Here is a 13532-nt window from a genome sequence, read left to right as displayed (position 1 = left end):
TATTTGAGGGTCTCGGGTTCCCACCTGCTCCTGGGGGGCTGTGGGGTCCAGGACGATGGCGCCCTGGGGTCAAGGGCGCAGGTGACGCCGCAGAAGAGGGAGGAGAGGGGGAGCCCCGCGTCCAGCAGGGCCATGGAAGCCGCGTTCAGGCAGCAGGAGAGGAGCTGGGGGGGGGGTTAAGGATGGGGAGGGGGAGATCCCCCCTCAAAAAACTAAATAAAAATAAAAACCAACACAAACCCCCCCCCCCCCTTCTCTCCATGATTCTCAGAATGATTCCAAACCTCTTTTTCATTCCCTTTTTTCCCCTCCCCCTGTTTGCTTCAGCATCCTGGGAGGATTCCATCCCTTCCTCTGCCTCTGCTCCTGCTCCATCCCAGCCTCAATCCCTGTTTTCCTGCCTCCAAAATTCCAGCCTGGATTTTCCCAGGGCTGCCCTGGAGCCTCAGGGGTGACCTGAGAGTTACTGGGGAAAAGGGGGAAGGAACGTGGGATCAATTTCCCTGTAGATTTGTCGAGATTTAGTAATTTTTTTCCTATTTATCATCCCTGTTCCATCCAAGCTGTTGGGATCCCCCCCTGGGATTTGGGAGCTTGGGAATCCCCCCCCAAGGAATCTGGGGAATCCTCCCCTTGGGATCTGTGGCTATTGGGATTCATCCTGAGAGATCTGGGAGCCTACAGGAGATTTGGGATCCATCCTGAGGGATCCCCCCTGGGATCTGGGGGTTTTGGGATCCATCCTGAGGGATCTGGGAACTTAGGAATCCCCCCCAGGATCTGGGGAATCCTCCCTGAGGGATCTGGGTGTGTTGGGATCCATCCTGAGGGATTTTGCCCTCGGGATCTGGGGGTGTTGGGATCCCCCCTGGCATCTGCGAGCTTGGGGATTCCCCCCAAGGGATCTGGGGAATCCTCCCCCTGGGATCTGGGGGTGTCGGGATCCATCCTGAGGGATCTTCCCTTGGGATCTGGGGGTGTCAGGATACAGACCCGGCGTCGCTCAGCACCTGGAGGACGAGAGTGATGGCGGAGCGGGGGTGCAGCACCCCCCAGCAGCACCGTCTCACAAGTTCGCCTCAAAAGCTGCTCCCGGCTCCGTTCCAGAACCCCTGCGAGCGGAACCGAACCGGGGGTCACCCCAAGGACCCCTCCATACATCCCGGGGTGGAGGGCTGGGGGGGAAAGTAGGGGAGGGGCACCCACCTGGCAGCCCCACCTTGGGGCGCAGCAGAACCTCCAGAACCGCCCGGTCAGCGAGTTCTTTGCTGCTTTTCACCTCAGCGGGGCCGTAGAGCCCGGCGATCACCGAGGTCTCCCCTGGGGAAGGAGAGGACCGAGGGTAAAGAGGGGAAAAAAGAGGGAAAAAAAGGCGGAAAAAGGGAACAAAAGAGGAGGAGGTCCCAGCGCACCTTGCAGGAAAGCGGCGGAGCCGTCGGGCCGGGAGAGCAATCCCTGCTGGCAGGAAAAAGGCCGCAAGCAGCAGCCCCCCCCGCCGCCATTTTCCCGTCTTCCTCCTCCTCCTTTCCCGCCGCTTCCGCCGGGACCCGCGCTCTGCCCCAAGCCACGCCCAGCGGCCCCCAAGCCACGCCCACCCTGCCCCAAGCCACGCCCAAACGCATTCCCAAACCACGCCCACTCACCCAAACCACGCTCATGTCTTTATTTGCATTGTCCCGCCCATAATGACAACGCGTGGATTAAACCACGCCCCCTACTATAAACCACGCCCACAAATGAGGCCCCTTCAGGATAAGCCATGGCCCTAGACACGGCCACAACATCGCCCTATTTGGATTAAGCCACGCCCCCGTAGACAAACCACGCCCACAATCTTTTCCTTATTTGGGTTAAACCACGCCCATATAGAACCTCGGCCACAGCACAGCCCTATTAGGATCAAGACACGCCCCTTAATAACAAACCACGCCCACAACGGGGTCCGCCGCAAGCTAAGCCACGCCCCCTAGAGTCGCCCACAAAAATGCCCTATTGGTATTAAGCCACGCCCCCTAATAACAAGCCACACCCACGATGGGGTCCACTGCAAGCTAAGCCACGCCCCCAAAACAACGCCCACAAAATCGCCCTATAGGCATTAAGCCACGCCTCCCATGCACAAATCACGCCCGCAAAGCTCGCACTCGCTATTAAACCACCCCCCCCCGTCACGCCCACACAATCAGCCTATTGGGAATAGACCACGCCCCCATTATTGCCTTATTGGGATTAAACCACGCCCCTATAAAAAACCACGCCCACAACAACGCCATATTGAATCAAACCACACCTCCAATCACAAAACCACGCCCACATTATTGTCTGAGAATAAACCACGCCCACAAAATCGCCATATTGAGAATAAACCACGCCCCTATACACAATCCACGCCCACATTATTGCCTTATTGGGATTAAACCACGCCCATACAAAAAAAACCCACGCCCATAACCCCGTCCCCTTTAGCCGATACCACGCCCCCTCCATATAAACCACGCCCCCTGTTCCACAGACCACGCCCTCTTTATATATTCGCCCCCTTCCCTGGCCCCGCCCACAAGATGGCGGCCATGGCTGCGCTCCGGGTTCGGCTCCGCTTTCGGTTCCCCCCCAGCCCCGGTCCCGGTTCGGTTCGGAGCTGCAGCACGGGCGTGAGTGGGGGCTGGGGACACTGGGGACACGGGGGGGACACGAGGGGACAGGGGGGACATGGGGACAGTGGCCTCGTGTTGTCACCCCCCTGGCTCCAGCCCCCCACGGGGTCCCCTCCCATCGGCGCCTCCCCACGGTCCTGGGGCCATCTCGGGGGCCCCAAACTGTCCCCATTCCCTGTGTCCCCCCATCCTGTCCCCCATTTTGTCCCCACCTCGTGTCCCCCCATCCTGTCCCTGCCCCCCAATTTGTCCCTGTCCCCCTACCCCCCCAATCCTCTCCCTGTCCCCCTCATCCTTTCCCGGCCCCCCCCATCTTGTCCCTGTCTCCCCCATCCTCTCCCTGTCCCCAGGAGGTGCCCCTGGGGCTCCTTTTTGTGACACTGAAGGGGGTGTCACCCCCTCCCCCGCGTCCCTGTCCCCAGGATTTCCCCTCCGGGGGGGAGCGGCCGCAGTTCCCGGGAGCCTCCGCGGAGTTTGCGGAGCGCCTGGAATTCATCCAGCCCAGCTCCATCCCGGGAATCCCCGTGTACCGCGTCATGGACCGGCAGGGCCACATCCTCAGCCCCTCCCAGGACCCACAGGTGACAGCAGGGACACGCGTGGGCACGGGGACAGGCGGGGGACACGTCCCACGGGGGAGAGTCACGGGGCTGGTACCCTGAACATGCGATGGTCATGTGTGTGGTACCTTGAACATGTGATGGTGACATGTGTGGCACCCTGAACATGTGAAGGTCATGTGTGTGGAACCCTGAACACATGATAGTCATACCCTAACATGTGATGGTCAGGTGTGTGTCACACCTAACATGTGATGGTCATGTGTGTAGTAGCCTGACCATGCGAAGGTCATGTATGTAGTACCCTGAACATGTGATGATCATGTGTGTGGCACCCCTAACGTGATGGTCATGTGTGTGACACCCATGTAATGGTCATGTGTGGTGAACACATGATGGTCACATGTGTGGTACCCCGAACATGTGATGGTCATACCCTAACGTGATGGTCACGTGTGTCACCCTGATCACGTGATGCCCACCCACGAGATGCCACCCGTGCCACCCAACCCTGCACTCTCTGCGTCCGTGAGACCCCAGCAGCCCCTGACCCCCCCCCGGCAGCCACCGTGTGACATCACATGACATCGTGTGACATCACATGACATCACATGATGTCACGTGACCCCCAGCTGCCCAAGGAGCTGGTGCTGAAGCTCTACAGGACCATGACGCTGCTCAACACCATGGATCGGGTCCTCTACGAGTCCCAGCGCCAGGTGGGGGGGGAACAGGGGGACACGGGGGGGGTGGGGACAGGAGTGGGGGTGGGGAGGGGACAGGGGACACACTGAGGACCCCCCTGTGTACCCCCCAGGGCAGGATCTCCTTTTACATGACCAACTATGGGGAGGAGGGGACACACGTGGGCAGTGCTGCTGCGCTGGAGGACACGGACCTGGTGTTTGGGCAGTACCGGGAGGCAGGTGGGGGACACGGGGGACAGGGGGGGACATGGGGGACACGGGGGACACGGGGGACAGGGGGGACACGGGGGGACATGGGGGATATGGGGGACACAGGGGGGGTATGGGAGATACAGGGGACAGGGGGGACGGGGGGGACTGTCCCCAACCTTGGCTTGGCTCCCACGGTGGCCGGCAGCCATCTTGGCTCAATGGGTCATGGCCTCCATGTTCTTCTCCATCCCAAACTCTCCCATGATTCCATGGGGTCTGTCGGCCATCTTGGGTCCGTGGGTCATGACCTCCATGACCTCCATGTTCTTCTCCACCCCAAACTCTCCCATGTCCTTGGTGTCTGTTGGCCATGTTGGCTCAATGGGTCATGACCTCCAAGTCCTTCTCCATCCCAAACTCTTCCATGACTCCATTGTTGATTGGTGTCTGTCAGCCATGTTGGCTCAATGGGTGGTGATCTCCATGACCTCCATGTTCTCCACCTCAAACTCTCCCACAATTCCATGGGGTCTGACAGCCATGTTGGGTCAATGGGTCATGACCTTCATGCTTTTCTCCATCCCAAACTCTCCCATGATTCCATTGTTCATCTCCATGACCTCCGTATTCTCCACCCCAAACTCTCCCATGGTTCAGTGGTGTCTGTCGGCCATGTTGATTCAACGGTCAGCCTCCACAACCTCCATGTTCTTCTCCACCTCAAACTCTCCCGTGCTTCCGTGGCGGCTGTCGGCCATCTTGGCTCCATGCTCATCCGCCCTCACCTCGGAGGCCTTCCCCTCCCCCACCTCTCCCCTCCCCTCTCTCCCCAGGCGTCCTCATGTACCGGGGTTACCCCTTGGACCTCTTCATGGCTCAGTGCTATGGCAACTCCAGTGACCCCGCCAAAGGCCGCCAGATGCCCGTCCACTATGGCTGTCGCGACCGCCATTTTGTCACCATCTCCTCCCCCTTGGCCACTCAGATCCCTCAAGGTGCCCTCTCCCCCCTTGACCCCCATCACCCCCCCACTCCCCCCACGCACCCACCCCACCCTCCTCACCCCCTCCCCCACCCCACGCAGCCGTGGGTGCCGCTTACGCCATCAAACGCGCGGACGCCGACCGCGCCGTCGTCTGCTACTTCGGGGAGGGGGCGGCCAGTGAGGGGGACGCCCACGCCGGGTTCAACTTCGCCGCCACCTTGGAGTGTCCAATCGTCTTCTTCTGCCGCAACAACGGTTATGCCATCTCCACCCCCACCTCCGAGCAGTACCGGGGCGACGGCATCGGTGAGGGAGGCTGCGGGAGGGTGGGGAGGGGGTGGGATGGGAGAGGAAAAGGGTTGAGGTTCTACAAGGGGGTGGGGAAGGGACTGGAAGAGTTGGGAAGGGGATTGGAAGGGTTGGGAGGGGGTGGAAAGGGGATTGGAAGGGTTGGGAGGGGGATTGGAAGAGTTGGGAAAGGAAGAGGAAGGGGGTTAAGAGTCTACAAGGAGATTGGAAGGGTTGGGAAGAGGAGTAAAGGCAGAGGAAGGGGGGGGAAGGGTACAAGGGGGTGGGAAGGGGATGAAAGAGTTAAGAAGGGGATTGGAAGGGGTGGGAGGGAGTGGAAGGGAAGAGGAAGGGGGTTAAGAGTCTACAAGGGGATTGGAAGGGTTGGGAAAGGAAGAGGAAGGGGTTAGGGGTCTACAAGGGGGTGGGAAGGGGATTGGAAGGGTTGGGAGGGGGATTGGAAGGGTTGGGAAAGGAAGAGGAAAAGGTCAAGGAAGTCTACAAGGGTGTAGGAAGGGGATTGGAAGAGTTGGGAAAGGAAGAGGAAGGGGTTAAGAGTCTACAAGGGGGTGGGAAGGGGATTGGAAGGGTTGGGAAGAGGTGGAAAGAGGATTGGAAGGGTTGGGAGGGGATGGGAAGGAAGAGGAAAGGAAGAGGAAGGGGTTGGAAGTCTACAAAGGGGTGGGAAGGGGATTGGAAGAGTTGGGAAGAGGTGGAAAGGGGATTGGAAGGGGTGGGAAAGGAAGAGGAAAGGAAGAGGAGGGGGTTGGGAATCTACAAGGGGTGGGAAGGGGATTGGAAAGGTTGGGAAAGGAAGAGGAAGGGGTTAGGGGTCTACAAGGGGGTGGGAAGGGGATTGGAAGGGTTGGGAAGAGGAGTAAAGGCAGAGGAAGGAGGGGGGGAGGTTCCAAGGGGGTGTAAAAGGGGCTTAAGAGGTTCCAAGGGGGTGTGAAGGGGGTGGGGGTTGATCCCTTGGGGCTCCCCCAGCGGCGCGGGGCCCGGGCTATGGTTTGGTTTCCATCCGGGTGGACGGCAACGACGTCTTCGCCGTCTACAATGCCACGAAGGAAGCGCGGCGCCGCGCCGTGGCCGAGAACCAACCCGTGCTCATCGAAGCCATGACCTACAGGTAGGGCCCCCTTGCCAAAAAAACCCCCCAAAAATAAACACAACACCTTTGGGGGGCGTTTTTTATCCCCCCCCCCCCTAAGAATCAACCGCCAGACCCTTCCTCATTGGGGCCTTGGCCTACTGTTAGGCCCAGCCAGCCAGAAATCCCAAAACCCCACAATTTTTTGGGTTTTTTGACTGCCCCCCCCTTCAGTGTTGGCCATCCAGCCCTTCCCCATCAAATCCATGATCACCCCTCCCCCCAAAATCACCTTTTTTAGGGGCTTTTTAAGCTCCTCACCCACCCAACCCTTCCTCATCGAGGCCTTGGCCTCCCGCTAGGCCAAGCCACGCAAAAAAAAAACCCAGAAAACCCCTTTTTTAGGGGATTTTTGATTCCCCCCTTTCCAGACCTCCCCATCCAGCCCTTCCTCATCCAAGCACTGACCCCCCCAAGATTTTTTGGGGATTTTTTCCCCTCCTCCATCGCTCGCCCTTGCGGCCGCCATTTCCTCACCTTCCCCCAAAAATGTTTTTTGGGGTTTTTTTTTTGGGTTTGTCTGTGGAGGATCGGGCACCACAGCACCAGTGATGACAGCTCTGCCTACCGCTCCGTGGATGAGGTGAATTATTGGGACAAACAGGATCATCCCATCTCCAGGCTCCGGCTCTTCATGCTCCACCGCGGGTGGTGGGATGAGGAGCAGGAGAAAGGGTGGAGGAAAAGCTCCCGGAAAATGGTACTGAGGGGATCCATGGGATTCTGGGATGGGATCCATGGGAGGGATCCATGGGGATGGGGGGGGGGGATCCGTAGGGAGCTAGGGGGGATCCATGGGGATCTGGGGGGGGATCCATGGGGATCTGGGGGGGGATCCATGGGAGGCATCCATGGGGATCTGGGGTGGGATCTGTAGGGAGCTGGGGGGGGGATTCATGGGATTCTGGGATCCTAGGCAGGGATCCATGGGGATCTCAAATGCGATCCATGGTTTTTTGGGGAGGGACATGTGGAGAGATTCCCAGGAATCTGGAGAGGAATCCAGAGGGATCTGGGGGGGGATCCATGGGGAGCTGGAATGGGATCCATGGGGATCTGGGGGGTATCCATGTGATTCTGGGATCCTAGGGAGGGATCCATAGGGATCTGGAATGGAATCCATAGGGAGCTGGGGTGGGATCCATGTTTTTTGGGGGACATGTGGAGAGATTCCCAGGAATCTGGAGTAGGATCCAGAGGGGATCTGGAGGAGGAATCTGGGATCCCTGGGATTCTAGGGAGGGATCCATGGGGATTTGGAGTGGGATCCATGGGGATCTGGGCTGGGACCCACGAGATTTTTTGGGAACTTTTTGGGGGTAGGGAGATCCCCGGGATGAGGATGAGAAGATCCCTGGGGTTTTTTTGGGATCCCTCAGGTGATGGAAGCCTTCGAGCAGGAGGAGAAGAAGCTGAAGCCCAACCCCCAGCTCCTTTTTTCTGACGTTTATCTGGAAATGCCCCCGAACCTCCGGAGGCAGAGAATGGCCCTGGAGAGGCACCTGCAGCACTATGGGGAGCACTACCCCCTCCAGCACTTCCAGCACTGACCCCAAAACCACCCAAAATAACCCCAAAAACCTCCCCCAGAAAACCCCAAAAACCTTTCCCAGAAACCTCCCTAAAAACCTCCCCCAAAAACCTCCCCCAACACCCCCAATAAAAACATTCCAAAAAAACCCCAAAACATCCCCAAAAAACCACCCCAAAAACCCCCCAAAACCTCTCCAAAAACCTCTCCAAAATCTCCCCAAAAAATGATCCCAAAACCTTCCCAAAAAAACCCCTAGACCCCCCCAAGCCCCTCCAAGTGGGGATTAAAATCCTTGGGGGGGATCAGGACACTAAATGGGGATTCAGATTTTTGGAATAAGGATAAAATTCCTTGGAAGGGGGGGATTAAACCTATTGGAAGGGGGGGATTAAATCCCTGGGGATTAAATCCCTTAGGATTAGGAGATTAAATCCCTTGGAGGAGGGGATTAGGAGCAGGAATCCTCTGGGAGGGGCTCCAGGGATGGCTCCCAAATCATCCAAACCTTTTCCTTGCTTTCCCCCCATCCCCCCAAAAAAAACCCAAATCCAAAAAAAGGGGGAAAAAGCCAGCACTGGGATTTAATTTGGGGGAGGGACGCCTCAAGGTGGGGGGGGAGGAGGTGTCTCAAGTGTCCCCAACTCCAAGCCCTGGATGTGACATCCTGGCAGAGCCTCTTCCAGGAGGATCCGAACCAAACCAGGGCTGGAAACCGGGATCCCGGTGACGTCCAAACGCCGGAGACCCCTTGGGGGGGACAAAAAATGAGGAAGGGGACCCCAAAAAATGTATCCCCCCCAAAAAAAAGAATTTGTCCCCAGGACTCACCGGAGGGGGTGCAGAGCGGCCAAACCCCTCTGGGTGACTTGGGGACATTTGGCCACTGAGAGCTCCCTCAAAGTGGCCCCAAAAGCCTGGAGGCGGCCGAGGGCCCAATCCGTGACGTGGGGGGCAGCCACTGAGGTCCAAAAGCTGCAGCTGAGGGAGGGACACTGAGGGAAACCCCCCCAAAAAAAAACCAAATAGTCATAAACACCCTAAAAAATTGGTTTTTTATGGTTTTTTTTTCCAGGGGGGGCCTCACCCAGGTTGTCCAGGCCCTCGTAGGTGACGCAGGTGCCGCTCAGGTCCAAAGCCACCACTGGGAGTCGGAGCTTCTGGGGGTCCAAAGAACCCCCCGGGGGGGTCCAATCCTCGTCCCCCTCAAATCTGGGGGGGGACACACAAAGAGTGAGGACCCCAAAAGAGGGGAGGGCCCCAAAAAAAGAGGGGGGGGGGCCCAAAAAAGAGGGGGGGCCTGACCTGACCCTGCCCCCGCAGGACAGGGTGAAGATGGCGGCGCGGGCGTTGTCCCCAGGAATGTCCCTGAGGTACCTGGAGGGGGACAAAATGGGGGAGTGAGGGGGGGAGCAGCCCCTGCACACCAAAAACGGGGGGAGAACCCCCACACCCTGCACCCCACAGGGGTGTGGGGACCCCCCAGCCCCCCCCAAGATTCCCCCCAGTGTCCCCCCCAGCCCTATAATAGCCCCCCAAGCCCCCCCCCAGCCCCACAAGTATCCCCCCAGCCCCCTAAGTCCCCCCCCAAACCCCCCAAGTCCACCCCCAGCCCCATTAATGTCCCCCCCAGCTCCCCAAGTCCCCCCCCAATTCCCCCCTCAGCCCCACAATGCCCCAAGTCCCCCCTACATCCACCCCAGTGGCCCCTCCAGTCCCCTAATAGCCCCCCAAGTCCCCCCCCGGCCCCCCAGCTCCCCCCCAGCTCCCCCCCTACCCTCCCAGTGCCCCCCCAGCCCCATAATAGCCCCCCCAGTGTCCCCCCCAGTCCCTCATGTGCCCCCCAAATCCCCCCCCACCCCCACAAATGCCCCCCAGCTCCCACCCCCCCCAGCCCCATAATAGCCCCCCAAGTCCTCCCCAGTGCCCCCCCCACCCTCCCCAGTGCCCCCCCAATCCACCCCCTGCCTCACAATGCTCCCCAGCCCCCCAAGTCCCCCCCAGTCCCATAAATGCCTCCCCTTCCCCACAAGTCCTCCCCCTGAGCCCCCCCCACACCCACAAGTACCCCCCCAATCCCCCCCCCAGCCCCCAAAATCCCCCCCCCAGTGCCCCCCCTCACGCGTTTCTCCTCCTCAGCCTCTCTCTCTGCAGCAGTTCCCAGGGGGTCCCCATTTCGTGCCCCCCCTGGAGCCATCGCCCCAGAAGTTGCAGGAGGGGCCCCCCCCCTGCTGCCCCCCGGCTCAGTCTGGGGGGGGGGAACCTCCCAGGACCCCCCCGGCCCCCCAAAACCTGCAGGGAGGGAAAGCAAAGAAAAAACTTCAGTCCCTGCCTCAGTTTCCCCAACATGAGCAAAGCCCCCCCAAAATTGTTTTTTTTTGGGGGGGGGCTTAATTATGGGGAGGGAGAATAAAAGGGGGGGTGCAGTAAATGAGGGGGGGAAGGAAAAGAGGGGGGGGCAGAAAAAAAGGGGGGATCACAAAACTCAGGGTGATAGGAAAATGGGGGGGGGCAGAAAAAAATAAGAGGGGGCCCAAAATATAAGGGGGGGGACACAGAAAAATGGGGGGGGGGTCAAAATCCGCCTTTTTTTGTGGGGGTCTCGGGGAGGGGTGGGGAAGGTTTTGGGGTGAAATGAGGGAGATTGAGGCCCCCCCCCCCCTCCCGTTCCGGGCGTTTCCATGGTGACCGCGCTGCACCCACCGCCCTCAGCGCCGCCATCTTGAACGCGTCATGTGAGGCCCGGTCACGCCCTTTCCGGGGTTTGGCCACGCCCAGCGGCTCTGTGGCCACGCCTCCTTTCATTATTTGGGGGGGGAAACACAGAAATGGGCGGGTTCGGGGCTTCCGGTGACGTCAGAGAGGCGGAAGGCAGCGCCGCGAGGCTGGTTCTACCCTTTAACTAGTCCCCCCACTAACTAGTCCCTCCTCTAACTAGTCCCCCCACAGAGTCCCCCCACTAACTAGTCCGCCCACTAACCAGTCCCTCCACTAACCAGTCCCCCACTAACTAGTCCCTCCCACTAACTAGTCCCTCCTCTAACTAGTCCCCCCACTAACCAGTCCCTCCACTAACTAGTCCCTCCTACTAGTCTCCCCACTAACCAGTCCCTCCACTAGTCCCCCACTAAGTAGTCCTTGCACTAACTAGTCCTTGCACTAACTAGTCCCCCCCACAAACTAGTCCCCCCACTCACTAGTCCCCCCCTAACTAGTTCCCCACTAAGGAGTCCCCCCACTAACCAGTCCCCCCTTGCTAACCAGTCTCCTCTACTCCTGTGACATCATCGGTGATGTCATCGCCCTACGCACCAAGGGGCGGTTTCAGTCACGTGACGGCCCCCAAACTCCATCAGGTGACAACCGGGGGGGGGAGATGACAGCAAAGCCACAGATGGGACCAAAATCCTTTTTTTCCCACTTCCCCCCTCAAACCCAGGGCTGGGAGGGCGTTGGCATTGACGTTGGGGTTGACATTGACGTCGGTGCTGGCAATGGGGGTTGACGTTGACGCTAGCATCGGCGTCGATGTTAACGCTGGCGTTGATGTTGGCGTTGGGGTTGATGTTGACCTTGGTGTTGACGTTGGCGTTGACATTGGCGTTGATGTTGACGTTGGCATTGACATTGATGTTGACGTTGACCTTGGCGATGGCGTTGATGTTGACGTTATCATTGGCGTTGATGTTGACATTGGCGTTGACGTTGGTGTTGGTATTGATGTTGGAGTTGGCGTTGATGTTGATGCTGATGTTGGCGTTGATGTTGGCATTGGCGTTGCTGTTGGAGTTGGCGTTGATGTTGGTGTTGGGCTTGGTGTTGAGATTGCAGTTGGCGTTGACCTTGGCGCTGGTGTTGAGGAGGAGCGGAAGAGCTGAGAAGAACCCAAGTGTTGCCCAGACAACCCCAAGGGCCCAACCAAACTCTTTGGTTTGCTGGGGAGGAGCGGAAACCAAATAAAACCGGAAAAAAAACTATTTTTGGTATTTCTGGGTTGGGAGTTGGAAAAGTCGGGTTGGGAGTTGGGAATGTTGGGTTGGGAAGTGGAGAAGTTGGGTTGGGAGTTGGGAAAGTTGGGTTGGAAGAGGAAATGTTGGGTTGGGAGTGGAGAAGTTGAGGAGAAAAGAGGCGAGGAAGAGGAAATAGAGAGAAGGAAGAGGAAATAGAGGAAGAGGAAATAGAAGGGAGGGGAAATGGCTGAGGGGAAGAGGAAATAGAGGGAAGAGGAAATAGAGGGGAGGAAGAGGAAATGGAAGCGAGGAAGAGGAAGAAGAGGAAATAGAGACGAGGAAATGGAGGGGAGGAAGAGGAAACAGGCAGAAGGAAAGAGGAAAAAGGCGTCGCGGAAGCGCGGAAAAGCGCGGAAAGAAGCGCGGAGCCTCTCGCCGAGTGCGTTTCGGGCTCGTCCCGCGGTTCCTCCGCGCAGGGACGCGGAGCCGAACCCGATTGGAAGCGGAGCAATCCGGCGGTGTAAACAAACCCCGCGCAGCCGCTCCGCGCAGCCCCCGCCCCGCCCCCCGCCAATCCGCGCCGCGAGCTCCGCGCCGGCTCCGCCGCTGCGGGAGGGGCCGGGAGGGGCGGGGGAGGGGCCGGGAACGGGGCTGCCCCGAGCGCCGGTGCGGAGAGGTGCGGAGGCTTCGGGTTTGGGGACGGTTTCGGGGTTTTTTTTTGGATTTTTTTTTTTTTTTTAATTTTCCATTTTAGCGATTTTGGGGTTTGTTTTTTTTTTTTTTTTTTTTTTTTGTTCTCGGATTTTCTCGATTTTATTTTTTTTTCTGCGTTCGGTTTTTTACTTTCTGTTTGATTTTGGAGTCTTATTGACTTTATCTTTTTAATTTTTTATATTTATTTTATTTTTCTCTTTTTCCCCTAATTTCCATTTTTTAATTTCCTTATTTTACGTTCCTATTTTTGTTTTATTTCCCTCGATTTTACCTTATTTCACCTTTTATTTTCCCACAAAAACCCAGGGACCCTTTTTTCCCGACACTTCATCATTTTTTGGTCCTTCCTTGACCTGAAATCCCAGGATTTTTCCCCAAAACCTGGCCAGACAACTCCGAGTTGCGAATCCTTCTCTTCCGAGTTTTTTATCCTTTTTTTTAATTAATTTTTCTTTTTTATATATTATTTTTACCCTTCCCGGACGACCCCAACTCCAAACCCCACCATTCCGCCCCATTTTTCCCTTTTTTTCCCTTTTTTCCCTCCTCAAACCGCGGAGTTTCCCGCGCCCCTCCCCCTCAGTTCCACCAGAATCCGCCAGGGGTGGGCGTGGCCGGGCCGCATGTGGGCGTGGCTGGGCAGCATGTGGGCGTGGCTATGCAAATCTAGGCAACACGGGGGCGCCCCCACACAAATCTCCGCAGCGTGTGGGCGTGGCTATGCAAATCAAGGTCAGGAGATGGGCGTGTCTATGCAAATCAAGAGAAGAGGAGGCCGTTTTGAAATGAGGAGGGGGCGTG

General features: G+C 58.0%; 4 protein-coding genes across 4 annotated transcripts; 1 reads left to right on the top strand and 3 right to left on the bottom strand.

The window, feature by feature from the left end:
• Nucleotides 1-24: 24 nt before the first annotated feature.
• On the bottom strand, nucleotides 25-1658 carry EXOSC5 (exosome component 5; the record flags this gene model as incomplete). Its single annotated transcript, XM_071732640.1, is given in 7 exon segments — nucleotides 25-65; nucleotides 68-164; nucleotides 990-1046; nucleotides 1048-1112; nucleotides 1207-1320; nucleotides 1413-1596; nucleotides 1644-1658. Coding segments are annotated over 7 exon segments (573 nt in total), but the record flags the coding sequence as incomplete, so codon positions are not given.
• Nucleotides 1659-2541: 883 nt separating this feature from the next.
• BCKDHA (branched chain keto acid dehydrogenase E1 subunit alpha) lies at nucleotides 2542-8119 on the top strand. Its single transcript, XM_071732642.1, has 9 exons — nucleotides 2542-2651; nucleotides 3077-3235; nucleotides 3847-3933; nucleotides 4032-4140; nucleotides 4947-5108; nucleotides 5198-5404; nucleotides 6374-6515; nucleotides 7065-7236; nucleotides 7916-8119. The coding sequence occupies exons 1-9, from the start codon at nucleotides 2562-2564 to the stop codon at nucleotides 8084-8086; spliced, it is 1299 nt and encodes a 432-aa protein (XP_071588743.1). The 5' UTR covers nucleotides 2542-2561; the 3' UTR covers nucleotides 8087-8119.
• A 506-nt stretch (nucleotides 8120-8625) lies between these two features.
• Nucleotides 8626-10317, bottom strand: DMAC2 (distal membrane arm assembly component 2). Its single transcript, XM_071732643.1, is given in 6 exon segments — nucleotides 8626-8817; nucleotides 8899-9020; nucleotides 9022-9062; nucleotides 9155-9279; nucleotides 9373-9444; nucleotides 10190-10317. Coding segments are annotated over 6 exon segments (558 nt in total). The 5' UTR covers nucleotides 10243-10317; the 3' UTR covers nucleotides 8626-8672.
• Nucleotides 10222-13377, bottom strand: LOC139790842 (circumsporozoite protein-like). Its single transcript, XM_071732639.1, has 4 exons — nucleotides 13285-13377; nucleotides 11380-12041; nucleotides 10771-10865; nucleotides 10222-10359 (listed from the first exon to the last, which is right to left on the bottom strand). Exons 1-3 carry the CDS (start codon nucleotides 13375-13377, stop codon nucleotides 10814-10816), a joined length of 807 nt encoding a protein of 268 aa, XP_071588740.1. The 3' UTR covers nucleotides 10222-10359; nucleotides 10771-10813.
• Between the last annotated feature and the right edge of the window lie 155 nt (nucleotides 13378-13532).

Source organism: Heliangelus exortis, unplaced genomic scaffold, assembly GCF_036169615.1.
Source record: "Heliangelus exortis unplaced genomic scaffold, bHelExo1.hap1 Scaffold_279, whole genome shotgun sequence".
NCBI classification, from domain to species: domain Eukaryota; kingdom Metazoa; phylum Chordata; class Aves; order Apodiformes; family Trochilidae; genus Heliangelus; species Heliangelus exortis.
This window is presented reverse-complemented; position numbering and strand designations above follow the sequence as displayed.

Coding starts and splice junctions, on each gene's coding strand:
- BCKDHA (XM_071732642.1), top strand. CDS start 2,562: ATGGCGGCCATGGCTGCGCTCCGGGTTCGGCTCCGCTTTCGGTTCCCC. Junction 5,405..6,373: donor GTACCGGGGCGACGGCATCG/GTGAGGGAGGCT, acceptor GGGCTCCCCCAG/CGGCGCGGGGCCCGGGCTAT. Junction 6,516..7,064: donor ATCGAAGCCATGACCTACAG/GTAGGGCCCCCT, acceptor TTGTCTGTGGAG/GATCGGGCACCACAGCACCA.
- LOC139790842 (XM_071732639.1), bottom strand. CDS start 13,377: ATGCTGCCCAGCCACGCCCACATGCGGCCCGGCCACGCCCACCCCTGG. Junction 12,042..13,284: donor GGGGCGCGGGAAACTCCGCG/GTTTGAGGAGGG, acceptor TACCAAAAATAG/TTTTTTTTCCGGTTTTATTT. Junction 10,866..11,379: donor GTGACTGAAACCGCCCCTTG/GTGCGTAGGGCG, acceptor AAATAATGAAAG/GAGGCGTGGCCACAGAGCCG.